This window comes from Hyla sarda, chromosome 4 (genome assembly GCF_029499605.1).
Source record: "Hyla sarda isolate aHylSar1 chromosome 4, aHylSar1.hap1, whole genome shotgun sequence".
In the NCBI taxonomy this organism is placed as follows: Eukaryota; Metazoa; Chordata; class Amphibia; order Anura; family Hylidae; genus Hyla; species Hyla sarda.
Genome location: NC_079192.1, coordinates 167,476,276 through 167,497,837, shown reverse-complemented (window position 1 = coordinate 167,497,837; position 21,562 = coordinate 167,476,276). Strand labels below are relative to the sequence as shown.

Below are 21,562 nucleotides of genomic sequence, written 5' to 3'. Positions count from 1 at the left end.
AAAAATATTTTTCTCCTCTGGAATACCCTTTTAACCCCTTCCCGCTATAGGACATGAGTGCAGCCAGGGGCCTCAGCTAATAGCCTGCAGCAGCGATCTACACTAGTAGGCTATTACATCTTTTAATCTTGCAATCAAAGTTGATTGCCTAAAGACCTAAAGCCGGTTACTGTGTGTGGGCAGTTGGTGGATGTAGCTTATAAGGTCCACCGAGAGGTAAGCATGGGCTCCCTACCTGCCTCTATGTCTAGCCTGAGCAGCAGAGAGCAAATAATGTGAATAAGCCCATTCACTAATAAAAGTTTGAATCACACCCCTTTTCCCATTTTTAAAAAACAATGTAAACAAAACTAAATGTAAACATATGTGGTATCAACACATGCAAAAATGTCCGAACTAGTAAAATATAACACACATAAAAAAAAAAATATTCCAAAGTCAAAAATTGATGATTTTGGTCACTTCATACACCAGGGAAAAAAATGAAAAAAAAAATAAAAAAAATAAATAAATTAAAAAAAAGCCCCATCAAAACAAAAATGTTACCCATAAAAACTTCAGTTCAAGGCGCTCAAACTGAGCCCCATATACAACAGGGAAAAAAAAAAAAAGTAGGGGTCAGAAGAAAACAATTTTAAGCATACTAAACTTACAAAAAGTATTTTTTTTAAATAAAACAACCTATATAAATTGGGTATCTTAATCATATTGACCTACAAAATAGAGATAACTTGATAATTTTACACTGCAGTGCACTGCGTAGAAACTATACTTGCTAAACATTGCATAATGGCGTTTTTTTCAACTTCGCCCCACAAAAAATGTTTTGGCCTTCACTAGGGATCGACCGATTATCGGTATGGCCGATACTATCGGCCAATAATCAAGATTTTGGGCATTATCGTTATCAGCAATTACCTTGCCGATAAGCAGATAATGCCCCCCCCGACCCACCGCACCAACAACAGTAGTGCGTCGCTGCGCACTGGCGTCACTGCGCAGTGGCGTCTATGCTGCGTTACTAGGCCGGAGCCTGCCCGGAGTGGAGGAGATGACCACCGGAGAAGAAGGACAGCCCGGACCGGTTCACCCTCCACCCGGAATGCCCCCGGACACTACAGGAACGATGGATGGCCCGGACCACCCCGACAGGTTGGGGGAGAGAAGCGGGTGGTGGCGGCGGCGGTCTCTGGCACGGCAAAAGCCACTGCAGTGCATTGATTTAAAGCGCCCGCTTTAAATCAATGATCTGCAGCGGTGTCGTGGGGGGATAAATAGCCGATAACTTATACCGGAATATCGGTATAAGTTATCGGCTATCGGCCCTAACCTCCACCGATTATCGGTATCGGCCCTAAAAAAACGATATCGGTCGATCCCTAGCCTTCACTATACATTTTGTAATAAAAATCAGTGGTGTCATTACAAAGTGCACTTAGTCTTGCAAACAAGCCCAACAGATGGAAGACTGATGGGAAATTGGAAGACTAAGAAAAAAATTAAACCACCCAAAAATTTTTTTAAATGTTGCGTCATTAAGGGGTTAAAGGTATATTGACAAAGCATAGTCACACTGTATTTTTCCCTGCAATGAATACAGCATGTGAATAGATCTTAAATGGATATAATGCATGTAAAGACTTGGGTCAAAGGACATCAGTATGAACTTTACCTGTGTGATCCTCCAAAGTCTGAGCTTTCACACTTTGCAGTGTAACAGATATTCACCCTTGTGGCAGAAAAAATTGCTCCTTATTGGCTAAAATTGAGTGTACACAATTTTGCGCAATTTTAAAAGACAACTTTGGGGCAAAAGTGACTGAAATGCAAGGCTTCCTTCTTGACTATGTAGTGGATGAGATTTATTTGCTGCATCTTTTTAAAAGGTGCAAAAATAATGTATAAAAGTTAAACAAACAAAACAAAAAAATCTAACTAATTCATACCACCTCTGCCTTGTCTTAGAAAAATAACATACAGCAAGTTCTGAAGGGATTATCCATTTGTGAAAAATGTACCAAAGTCTGTGCATTTCCCCATATGTTTATCTCTGGCCAGGAATGGAGCTCTAAATCAACAGGCCAATCCCCAGGATTGACAGATCTCTTCCTATATGCAAATAGGAAGCAAAATAGGTGAGGACAATTTTGTCATGCTGTTTTTCTGATTACCAGTAGAGGGAGCTACTGCAAAAGGATTAAAAAAAAAAAAAAAAATTTAAAAAAAAAAAAGGCGAGTACTAAAAACACTGTCCCAACATTTCACTGACATGATATTATATACCGTAGGTCACTGATGTTAGTTTTATTTTTATTCAAGTAATGAAGAAGCAGCACTGACCTTTCTTCTGAGGAGTAATCTGTGACATGCGTGAGGTTGGGTGCACCCCAAGGATCGGCAAATGAAGTTTCCCAGCTCCCATGAGAGCAGCGGGCCCTGCTGGAGTTGGGGAGTAGTTAAAAGAGGTAGTTCCATAGCTAGGACGTCTGCCTTCTCTTCGGTTTCCGTCTATTGCAGCTTGTAACTCTGCGGGAGAGCTGAGTGATTTCTTCTCACACTCATAGAGATAAAGGTACTTCATGTATCTGACAATACAAACCGACAAAATAAATTCATGTGTGGAATGATTATCCTACGCATTTTACTGGGCACATACGCAACTAAGGCCATTATTCAACCAAACAAAAAAGTGCTACGCTATTGTGCTACGCTAAGGCTATTGATAGACTGGTTTTCCCAGTGTGTAACTTTGTCGAGGCTTGTGCACTGATGGCACAAACCATAGAACACACTGTCCCTTGATTTAACCACTTAAAGGGGTACTCCGTTGGAAACATCTTATCCCCTATCCTTTGGATAGGGGATAAGATGTTGGATCGCAGGGGTCCCGCCGCAGGCCGATTTCCAGGCCAGCAGAGGCAGCCTCCGGAACACGAAAGCTTGCAGTTTCCACGTTTATGACCTCACGCTACGCCCCCTCCATTCATGTCTATGGAAGGGCGTGACGGCTAGTACATAGTAAGATCGCTCTGTGCAGCGAATGACAGGGATGCCGCGCCGGAGATTGCGGGGGTTCCCAGCGGCAGGACCCCCCGCAATCTAACATCTTATCCCCCTATACTTTGAAAAGTGGATAAGATGTTTCCAGCGGAGTACCCCTTTAAGGACAGTGGATGTAAATGTACATCCTGATGTGCTGGTACTTAATGCACCAGGATGTACATTTACATCCTGTACATCCAAGTGAGTACAGGAACTTCGCTCGCTTTATGCACGGCAGGTCCTGGCTACTATCAGCAGCCAGGGACTCGCCAGTAATGGCATACATCAGTCCTCTTGCTGATGCCTGCCATTTACCATTCAGATGACATGATTAATACTAATCACCATATAATGAAGAAAACTGTGACCCCGTCGACGATTGTTTCCCCTGCAGATGTTCAAAAGCTGAGTCAGCTCACCCAGCATGATTGGTGGAGTCGAGCACAACCTCTCCCTACTATTGGTTGTTGGGAGGGCATGCTGCATCTAAGCTGTTAGCCTGGGAGTCCGTATTTTGCAGTCAGACTTGTGGAAATTTCAGCCCCGCTCTCTGCTCTTAGTCACTCACCACAGCTGCCAGCCCTGCTCTCAGCACTGTCTGCTGCACAGCCCCGATCTCTGCAAGTTCACAGCGGCTACCAGCTCCTCTTGCATCCCCCAATCACTATGGCTGTCTCTGCTCCCAGTCATCTCGGTATCTTCTGCTTCACCGCAGCTGCCAGCCCCGAGTGAGGCAAATATTGTTGGCGGCTGCAGTGAATTACTGGCAGCAGAGATCGGGGCAGTGCAGTGGATGGCCAAGGTGACTGGGGGCTGAGACAGTGCTGATAAATAAAACTCTATCCTTGTCACGTCTGCCTGCAAAATACTGAAGGACTGGGGGCTGAGAGAGCGGAGGAAGGTGTGCGCGGCTCAGCCAGTCATGCTGGGTGAGCAAACTCCGCTTTTGAGCAACTGCATGTTCCATACAGCAACGGAGACAGTTTTTTTTTTCAGATCAATCGCATCTGCGGTATTATCAGGCGGCTCATCGGACCACCTGGAGGTCCCCTTACCAGCCTTCCGACAACTCCAAAAATAAAAAAAATAAAAGTTAAGTAAAAATAAATGGGGACATAAATAGTAAAGTTAGCATTTTACAAAAAACAAATTGTAAAAAAAAACTAAACATTTATTATCACCACATGCTTATATGTCTGAACTATTGAAATATGTTAATCATCCTGTACAGTAAACTACATAAATGTAAAAAAAAAAAAAATTGCCGCTTTGTCATAAAAATTAAAGAAAAAGTGGTCAAAAAAGGGTCAATTATATGCAAAAGTGAAACCAATAAAAACTACAGATCAGCTCACAAATAAAAAAATAAAAATAAAACCCTCATACAGCCCCATAAATTGAAAAATTACAAAGTTACACAGTGCTCAGAATAGGGTGATTTTAAACATACTGGGGGAGATTTAAGAAAACTTGTCCGGAGGAAACGTTGCTGAGTTGCCCATTGTAACCAATCAGATTGCTTCTTTCACATTTTTCTTTATGCCCTCTTTTGGTAGCTTTGCTGGAACGCCTGTAGGTACCGTTTGTTGTAGTTTTGTGCTGTACAGGGGTAGAGATGGATTGTTTCTTTGTGGGGAGGGTTTATTGTCTGTATGTTGATTTAAAATGTTTGCAAAACCTTTAATAAAAATTATCTGATTTAAAAAAAAAAAGATCGCTTCTTTCACTTTTGAAAAGGCCTCTGAAAAAGAAGAAGTGATCTGATTGGTTGCTATGGGCAACTCAGCAACTTTTCCTCTGGGCAAAATGCAAAAATGAAAACTGACTGTGTGCTTAGGGCCAAAATGGACTCTGTGCTTAAAAGGTTAAGCTTGAAAATAGGCCTTCCCTGTGTGGCATCAAAATGTGATCATTTACTAAATTCAGCACATAATATCGACCCTGTGAAAAAGTGAAAGTCAAGAAAAGTGAATTTTGTGTCTCTGTATTACAATTGCAAGCCCCAGGACTTGGCAACATAAAGGAAAATGAAGCATGCATCAGGGGTGTGGAAACAAAAAAAAAAAAACTACTTGTCCACGGGACTAAAATGGAGCAAAATCTACTTGTTCCTCATGACGATCCACTCGTCTGGACCAATTTTCGCTTTTACGCTCTCATTTTTTCCTCCTCGCCCTATAATAGCCATAACCACCTACTATAATGATACCTTTTCATTTTTCAATAACATTCTCAGAACCCAAAAAAAAAAAAAAAAAAATTATAAATATAAAATAAATCAATCTATCTATCTATCTATCTATCTATCTATCTATCTATCTATCTATCTAACCAAAAGATAAATTGGCCAGCACTATTGATCCAAACTATTGGATCAATAGTGCTGGCCAATTTATCTTTTGGTTGTATTACACATACGGGGGAGTGGCTACCTCCATGTTGGCTCCTGCACCCCACCCGACTATTAGGTGTATATAAGGTACCTTGGATGTTTCAGACCTTGCAGTGCCTGTTGTACTGTTCACACAGAGGCATAAACACAGTGTAGGGTCTGTCCCAGAATGAGGTCACCTTACCGTGGTGGGACGGTCCACACTATTTGGCGCCAAATTTGCAAGCTAAGTACCTCATATTTTCATAGTTTCATATCTTCATTTATTGCATTACAGCTGTATAGCTTTTCATGTTCTATCTATATACTCATGTTTCATCTATATCTTTGTGCTAGCAGTGTGCTGCTGTATTCTCCTGTTGCCACCTATCTATCTGTGGAGCAGCACATGACAAAATTGTAGGTGGGTGCAGGCAGCGGTTGGACCCTGGTCCTAGGTCCCTCTGTATACAGTAAAGTAGAAAACACGGCAGCACTCCAAGTAGTACAGTAAATGGTGGCTTTATTATCACCAAAATGTACAGCGACGTTTCGGCCACCTCACGTGGTCATTATGGAGCCCTTGGCCAAAACGTTGCTGTACATTTTGGTGATAAAGCCACCATTCACTGTACTTCTTGGAGTGCTGCCGTGTTTTCTACTTTGCTATCTATCTATCTATAATTTTATATATATATATATATATATATATATATATATATATATATATATATATATATATTCGGTGAAGTGAAATTTAAATAGTAAAAGATAATTTAGCAAATCTGGGGGTTTTCTTTTCTACGCCATTTACCTTGTGGTTGAGATAACATTGTTTTGATACTTTAGGCCGGCCTGATTACAGCAATACCAGATTTGTATAGTTTGTCATGTTTTACTAATTTAAAAAAAGTTCAGAACTTTTTAGAATTGTTTTAATTGCCATTTTTTGACCCCTGTAGCTTTTTTTTTTTTGCGCCATAATCTATTTTTTGTATTGGTACCATTTTAGTATTGATCTGACTTTAACTTTAATTGCTTTTTAACTTTTTTTTCTCGGATATTCTAAAAATTGCAATTCTGTGGTTTTATTTATTTTTTTTACATTTATGTCATTTTTCATACGGGATACATAATGTTATATTTTAATAGTTCGTACAATTACGCATGCAGCGATACTAAATCTGTTTATTTTTATTATGCTTACATGTTTTTATATAGGAAAAGGGGGTGATTTGAACTTTTAACTTGGAAGGGGTTAATGTGTCTTTTAAACTTATTAAAACTTTTTTTTATTTTTCACACTTTATTAGACTTTTAGGAGGAATCATTAGATTCCTCATACAGATCAATGGAGGTCCATAGAACTCCATTGATCTGTGTGCTCTGCAATTCATTGATAGAGCCTAGTCCAGCCAGGCTCTATCAATGACAGAGCCATAGACACCAGGGAAGCAGAGGTAAGCCTTCCAGCTACCTCTATAGTGAATCTCCCCCTGCAATCACGCTGTGGTGTGATCCACCTCACTAGCCCACCAGGGAGCATACACATGTCCCTTTAGATGCCGCTGTCAGCGGCAATCTAAAGGGTTAATAGCCAGCCGCACCAACCGCCGCATGCTGGCTATTAGCGGCGGGCCCCGGCAACTGAGAACAGCCGGGGGCTGCAGAGTGCGGAGCGGGCAGGAGTAGGGAGCACACTCCCTACAGACTGCTGAGCGCCGCTGTGCTTATCGGGGGCTTTCAGGTCCAGCCCTGCTTGCCTGAAGCAGGGCTAAGAGCCATAAAAATTCACCTGCCCGGCTCCCATAACTGCATGTCCCGGGCGTCAGGCGATAGGAATTCCACATCCCTGATGCATTTTTGATGTGGATACATATAAAGGAGAGCATCATTCCACTCACTGTGTACGCAAGGTGAAGGCAGCACTGGTAATGGAGGTTGGTAAGTTCAATCCCTTTGTGATCTCTCTCCAGATTTTCTTATTGATAACTTCAACAAGGCCTCCCTTTTCAGTTACAAGCTTGTATAGCATATACAGGTCCAACAACTGCTTGGCCATTATGGGTATACGGCTGATGGGGGTGCCTGAATAAATAAAGAAAAACACCAGTTAGACATGGATTCTGTGTGTAACAACTAGATGCATAGATAGATTAGTTATGTATCTAAGCTAAGTATCACCAAAATGGAAAGCAGTTTTTATCTGTTCACGTGCAGCATGAAAGGTGCACTAACATAAGGAGATGACTGGCACTACTGATCTCTTCCTGCAAAGCTAGACAGTTTTACACAAAAACCTCTATACTACCTCTACTTAACATACAGGTTTATATACTAGTAAATATATAATCACATTTCATAGTGTTAGTGAACAGAAAATGGAAGGATATGCCCAAGCTTTGTATATGAACCGCAGATGCTAAAATGTGTGTCTGTTAAGAGAATTTACATAGTTAAAAATGCATACTGACATCTGTCACAAAGATCATTTCATTTTATTACTATGTGTAACTATCACATTCTCTAGGTCCCCAGAAGTCCCTTGTGTAATGAACCTGTGTGACCCCAGTGACACTAATCATGGGGAGTGTCCGATGACAGTCATCAATCATTGAAGTGATAGCAAGTCATTTCTGCAGTAAAGATGAGAGGGTGGGGAGAGGGATTCATGGACTCCCTTATTTCCATCATTATGTTCAGACTTGAGGCTTGTGGGGGAGGGGAGTGTGTGTGACAAACACAGCTGTGGATGGCGTCACTCGGCATATCTAGCCTTGTGCTGCCTGAATACCCTACACTGTCCACTTAGACATGACATCAGAAGTAGCGAAGACGCAGTTTGATACATTACTCATGGGTGTGAAAAATAAATAAATAGGACTGATCGAGGATTCCATTAGTGCTCATTCCTGCAAAAGCAATCAGACAAACTAGGGTTGTACATGTAAGCTGCATTATGTGATCCCTTGTGATAGCAGACAGGAATCACTCTCATGTTAGGGGAATACACAGCTCCCTTGAGCACAGAAAACTCCATCGGGTTAGAAATTGTAAATTCATACAACTGAGTTATCAACTTGCTTTTTTGATGCATTTGTAGCCTGCTTAATACCTGCATGTGTGAACTTTGCCCAAGTCAGTTTATTTTAACCCCTTAATGACTAAGCACGTAACTGTACGCCCTGGGGCGGTGGTACTTCACGCACCAGGGCGTACATTTACGTCCTGTACATGACTGCGAGCATCAGAACGATGCTCAGGTCATGTGCGGCAGGCCCCGGCTGCTAGTAGCCGCCAGGGACCCGCCGGTAATGGCCAACATCCGCAATCATGCAGATGTCTGCCATTAACCCCTCAGATGCCGTGATCAATACAGATCATGGAATCTGCGGCAGCACGGCTACATTTTATGCTGATCTGATCGCCTGCAGCACGGCCACGGGGATCAGATCAGCTAACATGGGAGACAGAGGTCCCATCACCTGCCTCCGCCGCCTTCTTCTGCTCTGATCTGCCTTCCAGCAGACCAGAACAGAAGATTGCTGATAATACTGATCAGTGCTATTCCCTATGCATAGCGCTGAACAGTATTAGCCATCAAATGATTGCTATAAATAGTCCCCTATGGGGAAATAAAAAGTGTAAAAAAAAAAGTTAACAAAAAAGTAAAAATAAAAAATCCCCTCCCCCCCCCCAAAAAAATGCAGTCTATAAGCGGGGGGGGGGGGGGGGAACGACACACACACACACTGATGTCTACAAGGGGATGGGATTTGCGGTCTAGAAGAGGGACCGCTGTCTACAAAGTGGGGGGGGCGGTGTCTACAAGGGGGGGGGGTGCGGTCTACAAGGAGGGGCCTTCTGTCTGTAAGGGGGACAAGAGGGAGCACTGTCTACAAGGGGGACACGGTGGGGGCGCTGTCTACAAGGGGGGGCTGCGGTATACAGGTGTGGGGCTGCTACTAATGTCTGCAACTATCTATACTACCTACAAGGGGATACTACCTACAGCAGAGTCACCTGCACTAACTTGCATTTATAGGTAGATCGTGCAGGTGACCCGGTTTCTACCTCTGCTCACCATGTGAACGTCAGCGCAATCGCTCCGGAGACATCTGTTTTGCCGCCAAAGAAAATTCCCTGTTCTGTCCAATGGAGAAGAGATAGATCTTTGCTCATACTACAGCAGCCACCCCCACTGTACACAACATGGTACCCACATATCAGCACAGTAACCCCTGCATGGCCGGTGCTCTCCGTCGCCATCACTTCTTCGCGCACGCCGTAACATCATCCAATAGGAGCAGCGTGCGTAGCGACGTCATGGCGCCGACTGAGAGCGAGGATACCGGGCAGCAGAGACGTTCCGGAGCGACGAGATCACCTGGGGATGCAGCGACAGCGATGGAGGGCGACATCCAAGGCAGCAGTAAAATGGTCCGGAGCGGCGGGGACACGTGAGTACTACCTCCTATACCAGTGATCTTCAACCTGCGGACCTCCAGATGTTGCAAAACTACAACTCCCAGCATGCCCGGACAGCAAACATCTGAAGGTCCGCAGGTTGAAGATCACTGTCCTATACTCTACATTGTATTTGGTTCAGAATCTTTATTTTCTAGATTTTTATCCTGTAAAATTAGGTGTGTCTTATATGCCGGAGCGTCTTATATGACGAAAAATACGGTACTTCGTTTGGAGGGACAACCGGCTCTAGGACAAGTCCTGGTTGTTTCCAACATCTTTTATTTAAAAATGATGGAAACCACTGTGCTCTTGGGATCTTTCTGTTCAGGACTCTTCTGCTCCAGATCTGTGCCAATCCTGTCTCTGAGCTGCTCTACATGCAGTTTTTTCCAATCATAACTTTTTTGGGGTGATATATAGAAGGTCTGTGTCTCTTCAAATCATATCCAATCAACTGAATTTACCACAGGTGGAGATACGGGAGGCCCCCAGAGCTAAATTTCAAGTGTCAAACCAAAGGGCTGAATACTTCAGTTCATGTCCATGAGCAATTTTAGTTTTTCCCTTCAGGATGAATTTGGTAAATATTCTAAAATTCTATTTTCACATTCCCATTATAGGATATAGATTTTATTTTATTTTAGTCTGAAAACTTTCCAACTGCATTTTTGATTTGCCCTCATAGCTACAAATAATGGTACCTTTACCATGGGGTACAACCTTGTGCATATACTTGTACCGTTGTATAAGAATAAACAGAGTACACCTTACTAGCTACACATACAGCGATTTCACTAAATTAAGGCAAATAACTCAGGTAAATGTTGTGTAACTGGGATAATCTACATCTCTGCATTGCAGGAAGGAAATCAAAGCTCAGATGCATATCACAGCCACCAGGAGCTAATGGCTTCATTAATCACATTCCAATGACAGATTCCACCCCCTATCTTTAACTCACCAAATCCTGCTAGCTTCAATTGGCATCCCCTCCCCCAAGCACAAACAGTTTCCTCAATAAATGATAGTGACAGATCCTTTAAGGCTTATCAGATTTCAAGATCTGTTAAGGAGGGAGGGGAAAGCAGTAGTAGCAGAATGGCCAACTCAACTGATTTAGAGGTCAATAAACATCTAAGAAAGGGTTCATTTTTGAAGAACCATCAATCAGATGGGATCAATCATATTACCATAGATTTGGAAAGAAACAGATGTAATATTTTACTAAAAACATTTACCAACTTAATAAACCAACTTAATAAAAATGACAGAATAAATCCTACTGCTTCATAATTTCTGGCAGTTCCTCAGCACAGCAAGAGTCCAGTTAAGTACAGTGCATGTCTTTTATTATATAGTGGCTGTCAGTCAAACAGGGTAGGTGGATGTAAGCAGGCCAATGGTTGGTAATAAAAAGAACATGGCCTGGTCTTATCTGGGCGCTTCCTGTGATGGGGAAGACCTCCTGGGCACCATTTTGTTTACAGTCTACTTTTTATACTCCTGATACAGATTAAAGCGGTATATGTTAATGAGTGCTAAAAACTGTTTCTGCTATAAGCCACACAGCAGAATCCATTTCCTATTGACTCACATTATGAAAAACGTGGATTGCAACGCATATGTTTTCATGTATACAATACCGTTGTCAACTACACTTTTGTATACAATCAAATCAGTGATTGTTGTCACAGGGATGTGGAATTCCTATTGCCCGACAACCGGGGCATGCAGTTCTTTCCGTCCCTTAGCCCGGCTTCGGGCAAGCAGGGCGGACATGACAAGCGCTGCAGCGCTCTGCCGACTGTATGGAGCGGGCTCCCGACTCATGCCCGCTGCATACCCCGGCTGTGGAAACTTCCGTCCTCTGAAGCAGAGCAGGGGGAGATGAGAAGCTGTCTCTCCCCTGCTCTGCCTTCTTTCTGCCATGCAGACGTGCGAGATGAGGCGGCATGGCTTCTTGCTCCCCGTGCAGACCTGTGTCCTCTGCCTTCGCTCCCCCCAGCTCTAGCTTCAGAGAGCTGAGGGGAGGAGTGGTCACACATCTGCACGGGGCGCAAGTTTCACACCGCTGCTAATAACTAGCATGCAGTGCTCAGCAGTCTGTATGGAGCGGGCCCCAGACTCCTGCCCACTCCATACTCTGCAGCTCCCGGCTGTTTTAAGGGGGCCGCTGCTAAGAGCCAGCATGCGGCGATCACCGCGGCTGGCTATTAACCCTTTAGATCGCCGCTGTCAAAGCTGACAGCGGCGTCTAAAGCAACGTGTATGCTCCCTGGTGGGGTGGATCGCAGGGGGGCGATCCACTATAGAGGTAGCCGGAGGACTTACCTCTGTTTCCTGCTGTCCCGCTCTGTCATTGATAGAGCCTGGCTGGACCAGGCTCTATCAATTGACCACAGAGCACACAGATCAATGAGTTCAATAGAACTCTATTCAACTGTATAAGAAATATAATGATTCCTCCTATCAGTCTAATAAAGTGTTAAAAAAAAAGTTTTAATAAAAGTTTAAAAAAAACACACATTAACCCTTCCATGTTAAAAGTTCAAATCACCCCCTTTTCCTATATAAAAACATGCAAACATAATAAAAATGAACATATTTGGTATCGCTTTGTGTGTAATTGTACGAACTATTAAAATATAACATTGTGTATCCCATACGGTAAATGTAAAAAAAATACCAAACCACAGAAAAGCAATTTTTATAATATCCCAGAAAAAAAAAAAAGTTAAAAAGTGATGAAAAAGTCAGATCAATACCAAAATGGCACCGATACAAAAAAAACTGATTATGGGGCAAAAAATGAGCCCTCATACAGCCTGTAATGCAGAAAAAAAAGAAAAATCTACAGGGGTCAAAAAATGGCAATTAAAAACTATACAAATCTGGTATTGCTGTAATCAGGCGACCTAAAGTATGAAACTAACATGTTAGCTCAACCACAAGGTAAATGGTGTAGAAAATAAAACCACCAAATCTGCAAAATTATCTTTTACTATTTCAATTTCACTTCACCTAATATATATTTTTTGGTTCAGAGAATATGTTATTGAAAAATTAAAAGGCATCATTATAGTAGTTGGTTATGGCCGTTATAGGGCGAGGAGGAAAAAATGAGAGCGTAAAAGCGAAAATTGGTCCAGACAAGTGGATAGTCATGAGGGACAAGTAGATTTTGCTCCATTTTAGTCCCGTGGACAAGTAGTTTTATAAAATTTCCACACCCCTGGACAGCACATTCAACTATGTAAAGATGAAAGCATTTCATACGATTAGTTCATTCACTCAGATCTAGGATGTGTTATTTTAGTGTTTCCTTTATTTTTTTTGAGCAGTGTGTGTGTGTATGTGTATGTGTGTATATATATATATATATATATATATATATATATATATATATATATATATATATATATATAATGTATCCTGTGCAGGAAAACTGACTGCACCTGTTGGCCTTAACAGGCATATGAAAGACACTGACAGCCTGAACTAATGGAGACCCCTTTGCCCATTTCCTATAGGGGCTGTAATCTTTTCAGAATGAGGTACCTAAAGGGTCAAACTGCCCTCTGTAAACTTGTCCAATGGTTCTTAATCACTTCAGCACCTGAAGAAGCCTTGGAAAATATATATATATATATATGTACAAATAATTTAACCTGTGCATCTAGACATATATGTATAAACAAATACACCAACAGGTTAACTACAGCATGAAAATTCAGTGAATCAACTATATACAGAATCCCATATCTCTGGCTGTTTAATAAAGGGTATCAGACTTAAAGAGTATCTGTCAAACCATATTTTCTAAATTAACTCAGAAAACATTCCCTAACTACTCCTAACACCCCTCCTGCCCTTAAAAAAAAAATTCTGAGCTTTAAAAAGTTCTGTATCATACCTTTCCCCTTGCTCACATTGTGTGAGCTCCTAGTAGGAGAAAGTGAGTATTACCCAGCAGGTGCAACGTCACTGAAGCCTGCAAGAGCTGTGCCTCGCCATGCCCCGCACGCACTTCCTGCGTTTGGTCTCCTTCAAGGCCGGGAGGAGACCAAACTAACTGTTTGACTTGCAGCAGGGAACAGAACAGAGCCACCTTGTGGCCGTTTTTTCAATCGCATAAAAAACATATAAAAAGGTTGAGAATTTTAACAGCAAGTAAATATCAATGTGTCTTAATTACATAAAGAACAATATATGAAAAGTTTAGTTTGGTGACAGGTACTCTTTAAATGGGCACTGTCAAAATCTTGGAAAAACATTAACCTTTCCAATATACTTCATAAGAAAATGTTTTTCCTTTTTATAGAAAATCATGGATAATTAAAGAAGAAAAAAAAATACATCTCCATGCCATTCAGAACATAATCCTATCTGGCTGCTACATCATCTGAGGACTCAGTGAGAAAGATAGAAGTGAGGAAGGAGTCATGCAGATATGGACACGTCCCCTTCAAGGCACAGGATGACAAACCAAGGGAGCAACAGATAGAAGGTATCTGTGAGAGAACTATAGATGCTAGACACAATGTGGGTATGTTCATGATCAGGATTAGGTATTTAGTAACAAAACATTTTTTGTGAAATATGACGTGCTGTTTAACTCACAAAGCATTGCTTAGGGTGTATCCACAGGTCTACTGAGTGAAGGACTAGGCATGGATTTACTGCAGCAGATTTATCAAAACTGAGACCATAGATAAACTGGAGAGATTTTGCCCACAGCAACCAATTAAGGTTCAGCTTTAACAGCTTGTTAAGATATGAAAACTGATGTGATTGGTTGTTCTGGGCAAAATCTCTCCAGTTTTTCACAAAAAAACAATTGTTTAACCTGGGTCATACTGCACAGGGTTTTTTATTTTATTTTGTTTTTACTGTATGGCTTTGAATAGAAAAGGGATACAAGAACACTGACTGCTTTTAGCTCACCTTTCTTTTGCATGAACACAAAAAGATCATCGAGAAATTCTTTCCGTTTTGGATCACTATCAAGCTCGTAAAGCTGCAAAGTAAAAAATAAAAAAATAAAACATTTATATAGAAATTAGAAAATGTCTTACACACAAAGCCAAAAATGCAGAATGCAATGGGCAGAGAGGACAGAAATATAACAGCCAAGTGGGTTGTTGTATTATGTTTCCATTTATATGGATGGGAGTTACAAAACCAGTGGAACATGGCAAGCTATGCTGTTTTCTCAACTCCCTTGATAAGTAAAAACCATACTTTGTTGTGGTACACTATATCTGTAATTCCCATTAACTTATAGGGAATGTACAAAAACAGAATAGCCTGCAAGCATATTTAAGTATTTTTTTCCCCCATGTCATTACATAGATTTGGGGTGAGAGGACCATCAGATTGTCCGAAGTGTGGTAGTGAAAAAATTAATATTTTAGTGAGTCCAGTTCTTCTCGACACTAAAATATTAATCCTATGAAACTGGTTAGGTGATATAGTCAGGTCAGTAGAAAGTTGGAGAGAAACAATGGAAAAGATAAAGAATTCTGAATACACTTGGTTCGTAGGAAAAAAGAATAGATTCTTAAAAATTTCCAAGGTATGAAAATGGTTGTAACATTTTTTTTTCTTTATTTCTCTGCCTAATGGGAGGGTTGGACTGGATGGAGTAGGAATTGGCTTACTCACTTAATGACAGCTTTCTTATTATATTGTTTGTACATCAATATGTTGTTTAAGTGTGAGGCAGATTTAATGGGAGGGCTGAAGGGGTGGGGAGAAAAACTATAAACAAGTCTTATGTAATTAAAGGGTACTTTTCATCAAAAAAACTTTTGATATACTATAGATTAATGTATGCAGAATAACTTTCCAATAGCATGTTATAAAAAACATATGTGTCTTTCTATTTAAAGGGGTAGTCCAGTGGTGAAAAACTTATCCCTATCCTAAGGATAGGGGATAAGTTTGAGATTGCAGGGGGTCCGACCGCTGGGGCCCCCTGCGATCTCTCTGTACGGGGGCCTGGCTCTCCCGCCAGATAGCGGGTGTCGACACGCCCCCTCAATACATCTCTATGGCAGAGCCGGAGATTGCCGAAGGCAGCGCTTCGGCTCTGCCATAGAGTTGTATTGAGGGGGCGTGTCGGCCGCCGCTTCGAGCGAAGGTCGACACGCCCCCTTCCCACGGGCTGTCGGGGCTCCGTACAGGAGATCGCGGGGGGCCCCAGTGGTCGGACCCCCCCCCACGATCTGCAACTTATCCCCTATCCTTAGGATAGGGGATAAGTTGTTCACCACTGAATCACCACTGGACTACTCCTTTAATTTTCCACTTTGAAAAGGTGACCACTAGGGGTCTCCCTACCAGTTCTGCCTGCAAACTTTTTTTTTTATTTAAACTTTTTTTTTTTTTTTTTTTATAGATTTCAGACTACTGCTGGAGTCCTAAATCTCAGACTGCAGCTGGGACACAGACAAGCTCAGCATTGCTCCCTGCCTGTGAATCAGACAGGCAGGAGCCAGCACTGTGCTCATAGCACAGCAGGGCATACTCCTGACTCTGCCTTACTGCATGCCATCATTCAATTTACTATCTGAGCTATGATCTTGCTCTCTGCACATGCAGTTTTAAACAGAGAGGAGAAGATTCAGAGCTGCAGGCTCTATGCTGGGCCATGCTCTTTTCCTCCCTCACACTAGGACAGCTGAATGAGAAGCCAAGAAGACAATAAATCAGGTAGAAAGAGGGGGTTTTGAATGAAAAGAAACACAGGAATAGTGTCAGTGAGAGTCAGAGACAGATTGGGGGGGGGGGGGGGGGAGATGAGGGAGAGTTTACATGATGATAGGTACTCTTTAAATATATATATAAATAATAAAAATAATAAAAGCAACGCAGTCAACTTCGTCTGCCACATCTAGGACAGGGTACCTGTCACACCCATCAGACACTGCATATGCCATAGATGGAAAACCTCAGTGTTGCTTACATGGGGACTTCCTTCCAGTGTGTTAAGTAGGGCTGGGCGGTATGACCAAATGTGTATCACAGTATTTTTTTAAACTTACGGCGGTTCCACGGTATTTCACCCCCGCCCCCCCAAATCATGTGACCCTCCAGCGCTGTTCGGTATTCGGTATGAACCGGTATACCGCCCAGCCCTAGTGTTAAGTAGCGAAACAGCGCTGTTTACATTTATCTGGTATTATTGCTTGTTATCTGCAAGAGTACATTACAACCCCAAATCACTTATACTTCATGTATGTTACTTTCAAGCAATACTACCTTTGCAAAGTCCCGAGATGCTTCTCTGTTATGTCCATCTCCATGTTCGGACCAAGAGGTGTTCTCCTGAGGACGATAAGGTGAAGATTTTTTTTTTTTTTTTAAATAAATAAAAATCTCAATAAAATATCAACATTTAAATAAATTTAGGCTGGAGAGAAATTAATCTCATATTATAAATACACATATACATATATATATATATATATATATATATATATATATATATATATATATATTATATATATATATATATATACACATACATACACACACATACATATATACACACACACACACACACTATATATATTTGGGACTACAGACAAACTCCTACCCCGACAAAAAGGGGTGAGTTAGGGTTGATTTAAATGGGCACTGTCAGATTCAAAAACTTTTTATATGTTGTACATCTTGGCGAAACATTTACTTTTCCAATATACATCGTGATAAAATGTCATTTCTTTTTCAGTAATCATGGCTTTGTCCAAGCTGAAGCACAGACATGGACAAAATCCAGTAAGTGAGGGTGGGCTAGTACTCATCTGTGCTTTCTCCTGTCTGATAGCACTCTTCTGCTCTCTCCTGTCCTATCAGACAGGAGAGAGCACAGAGGAGTGCTATCAGACAGCAGAGAGCACAGAGGAGTCCTATCAGACAGGAGAGATTACAGAGGAGTCCTATCAGACAGCAGAGAGCACAGAGGAGTCCTATCAGACAGCAGAGAGCACAGAGGAGTGCTATCAGACAGCAGAAAGCACAGAGGAGTGCTATCAGACAGGAGAGAGCACAGAGGAGTGCTATCAGACAGGAGAGAGCACAGAGGAGTGCTATCAGACAGGAGAGAGCACAGAGGAGTACTATCAGACAGGAGAGAGCACAGAGGAGTGCTATCAGACAGGAGAGAGCACAGAGGAGTCCTATCAGACAGGAGAGATTACAGAGGAGTCCTATCAGACAGCAGAGAGCACAGAGGAGTCCTATCAGACAGGAGAGAGCACAGAGGAGTGCTATCAGACAGCAGAGAGCACAGAGGAGTCCTATCAGACAGGAGAGATTACAGAGGAGTCCTATCAGACAGCAGAGAGCACAGAGGAGTCCTATCAGACAGGAGAGAGCACAGAGGAGTGCTATCAGACAGGAGAGAGCACAGAGGAGTGCTATCAGACAGGAGAGAGCACAGAGGAGTACTATCAGACAGGAGAGAGCACAGAGGAGTGCTATCAGACAGGAGAGAGCACAGAGGAGTCCTATCAGACAGGAGAGAACACAGTGCTATCCCACCCTCACTTACTGGACTTTGTCCATGCCTGTGCTTCAGCTTGGACAAAGCCATGATTTTATAAGCCATGATTTCTATAAAAAGGAAATAAAAAATTCTTATGAAATATATTAGAAAAGTTAATTTTTTGCCAAGATGTACAACATATAAAAAAAAGTTTTAGAATAAGACAGTGCCCATTTTACTACTACACAGACTGGCATATGCTTGCATGTCAATTATATTAAAGATAAAGCAGAGTCGTTTATTAGTGCCACATTAACTTGTTTGTTCACATGTTTGTTGTGATAATTTATATGGTTAATCATAAAATAAATAAAAAATTAAAATGTGAATCAAAGACAATGCAAAATCTTTATTAAAAACTTTCTTGGAAGGGGGGGGTTAATAACTGCTGGTAAATTTTACAATAAGAAACATGCATTATATTCTGTCATCTAGATTTTGTAGGACATCAGTTCTCACAAAGATTGCTACAGCACTGAAAACCACCCTGACCGGAAGAAGTATTTAACTACGTATAAACCTCATTATCAGGGTCCTGTCCTATACAAACCAGTTAAGAGTTGTTCAATTAGGATTCCCATTATATCACATAGTTGCCGCCAGACTTGAGAAGGGATCAGCTTTAAATTGCAGCTACTAATCCTCTTTTAGCTCTAGTGCCAGTCAATGGACTGCTGTGTCTACTAAACATTTGGTTCAGAATTCACCAGTCACTTCCCTTCAGGCATTAACAAACTATTTTATTAGACCAGTAAAAGAGATGGGGGTTGGGAAGCTGGACCAAAACTTCAGTGCTTGTTTACTGCCTGAAGGAAATGGGGAAATAAAATCCTTCCCTACATGGCTGGAAATTGTAGTGTTAACAAAGGTTGTACCCTACCAGCTATAAATCTTATGTTACACATTTCCCCTTCTTTAGATTATCTTGCTAAGATGATTCATGGAATAAAAACGGTTAGCTCGAAACAGGTATGAATTGAGCCCAAGATAAATCAAGGACAATTTAACCCTGTTTAGAGAGACTGGGTCATCCCTGTGCCCCCTCAAAGTCTATGGTGGTTGGCAGTGCCTCAAACTATGAAGGAGGAGGCAAGGCCAATCCTGTCAGCATGGGGGCACCTTGTTCTGGCAACAGCTGAAGGTCCCAGCAATCTAGTATTTATCACGGGACTGGCCACTATTATTTCAAGGCAGCATTATGGTTGCTTTGTATAGAGGTGTAATAGGAACGCCACAGAGGCACATAGGGCATTATTGTACATCCACACCCTTTAGATTTCATGTGAAGGCATCGTTTTTCTGTGGCATATTCCAAAGGACTTTATATGTGTGGAGATACATATCAACGAACACCCAAAGCCTAAAGAAACTTGTGCACAGAGGCTGAAGTGTGACACCATACATTTTCTTTAAAGAGGTACTCCGGTGGAAAACTATTTTAAATCAACTGGTGCCAGAAAGTTACAGATTTGTAAATTACTTCTTCTAAAAAATCTTAATCCTTCCAGTACTTATCAGGTGCTGTATAGTACAGAGAAAGTTCTTTTATTTTTGAATTTTTCTGTCTGACCACATTGCTCTCTGCTGACAACTCTGTCCGTGTCAGGAACTGACCAGAGCAGGAGCAAATCCCCATAGCAAACATATACTGCTCTGGACAGTTCCTGACACAGACAGAGGTGTCAGCAGAGAGAACTATGGACAGACAGAAAATTTCTTTCTCTGTAGTAAACAACAATTGATAAGTGCTGGAAGGATTCAAATTTATTTTATAGAAGTAATTTACAAATCTGTTTAACGTTCTGGCACCAGTTGATTTAAAGTAAATAGTTTTCCACTGGAGTACCCCTCTAAAGTTTTCCAGACCCTCTGGTGCACAAGTATCCCCCCCTATAAGGTATCTCACTTCACAACACTAATCTTGGGGACTGCAGCTACTGAAGGGATAGTATTTCCTTACTTTGACTCATCCATGAATATGGAATGTTCATATGGTAGTGTGTGAATCACACAACAGTGGGCAAGCATATGTAAACTGCCCTGCCCCCCTTCCTGCAATTACTTGGGGACTGTAACCATAAAGTGTCACTCACTCACGGAGTCCGTATTCATCTAGATAAAATGCTAAGAAAAAAAAAAAAGTGCGTATCAGGTTTATGAGCTATAAATGAGAGGTGAGTATTGTAATCTGCCGGATCTGGAAGCCACACATCTGAACCTCACCACACCCATGGTGACTTCTTTGGCCAATATCTCCCTTAATTAAGCAGCAATCCCTACAAAACTCCAGTCAGCCATCTGCATTTATTGAGCAAAATCACTGAGTCAGCTTATGGGATTAGACTTTAAAAGGAGCTGTATACCTTACCTCCTATATTAAGTGAACAGGGCTGACAATAGAACTTCAAAAGGGACACTGTGTTTAGTACCTTGGAGGGTGGTATACAACGTGTCGTGAATGCCATAATACCACCTGCAGTCTTCCCCCCCCCCCAAAAAAAAGCTTTCCTTCTACAAAATGAACAGCACACACACCAAGGCACAAAACCACCTCAGTAGTGAGGTTTAATTCAGATAGACCACGGTAAGAGTATGGGGTACAGTCTCACAAGTAGTCCAAATCAGCCCTTAACACTTAAAAGGGTACTCCGCTGTTCAGCGTTTGGAACAAACTGTTCTGAACGCTGGAGTTGGCGCCAGGAGCTCGTGATGTCACACCCTGCCCCCTCAATGCAAGTCTCTGGGAGGGGGTGTGACGGTAGTCACGCCCCCTCCCATAGACTTGCATTGAGGGGGCGGGGCTATGATATCACAAGCTCCCAGCGCCAGCTCCAGCGTTCGGAACAATTTGTTCCAAGCGCTGAGCAGCGGAGTACCCTTTTAAATCAAAATATATTACATTGAAGACTGGGCATATTAAAATGTAACTTTTAATCGTATATTTAAAAGACCAGCACAACAAAAAATGTCTGACCAATGTGACCCAAATATAGAAAATGTATATAAAAAAAAAAAATCAAGATTTCACACTGAAACCTTACCCCTCATTATGCCCTGACCTCCCTACATGTTTATTTTTCACCTATTATGGTAGATTCCTGCGGGGACTTAGTCTAGAGAGATATGTT

General features: G+C 41.8%; 1 protein-coding gene across 2 annotated transcripts in view; it reads right to left on the bottom strand.

Moving 5' to 3' along the window:
• The window catches only part of ARID3B (AT-rich interaction domain 3B), a 60,188-nt gene that overhangs the window by 17,134 nt on the left and 21,492 nt on the right, over positions 1 to 21,562 (bottom strand). For both annotated transcript variants that reach the window (XM_056572657.1, XM_056572658.1), the window contains exons 3-6: positions 17,147 to 17,212; positions 14,828 to 14,900; positions 7,318 to 7,501; positions 2,341 to 2,585 (exon numbers count right to left, since the gene is read on the bottom strand). In XM_056572657.1, the coding sequence (XP_056428632.1) occupies positions 2,341 to 2,585; positions 7,318 to 7,501; positions 14,828 to 14,900; positions 17,147 to 17,212 (568 nt within the window). The remainder of the gene's footprint in view (positions 1 to 2,340; positions 2,586 to 7,317; positions 7,502 to 14,827; positions 14,901 to 17,146; positions 17,213 to 21,562) is intronic.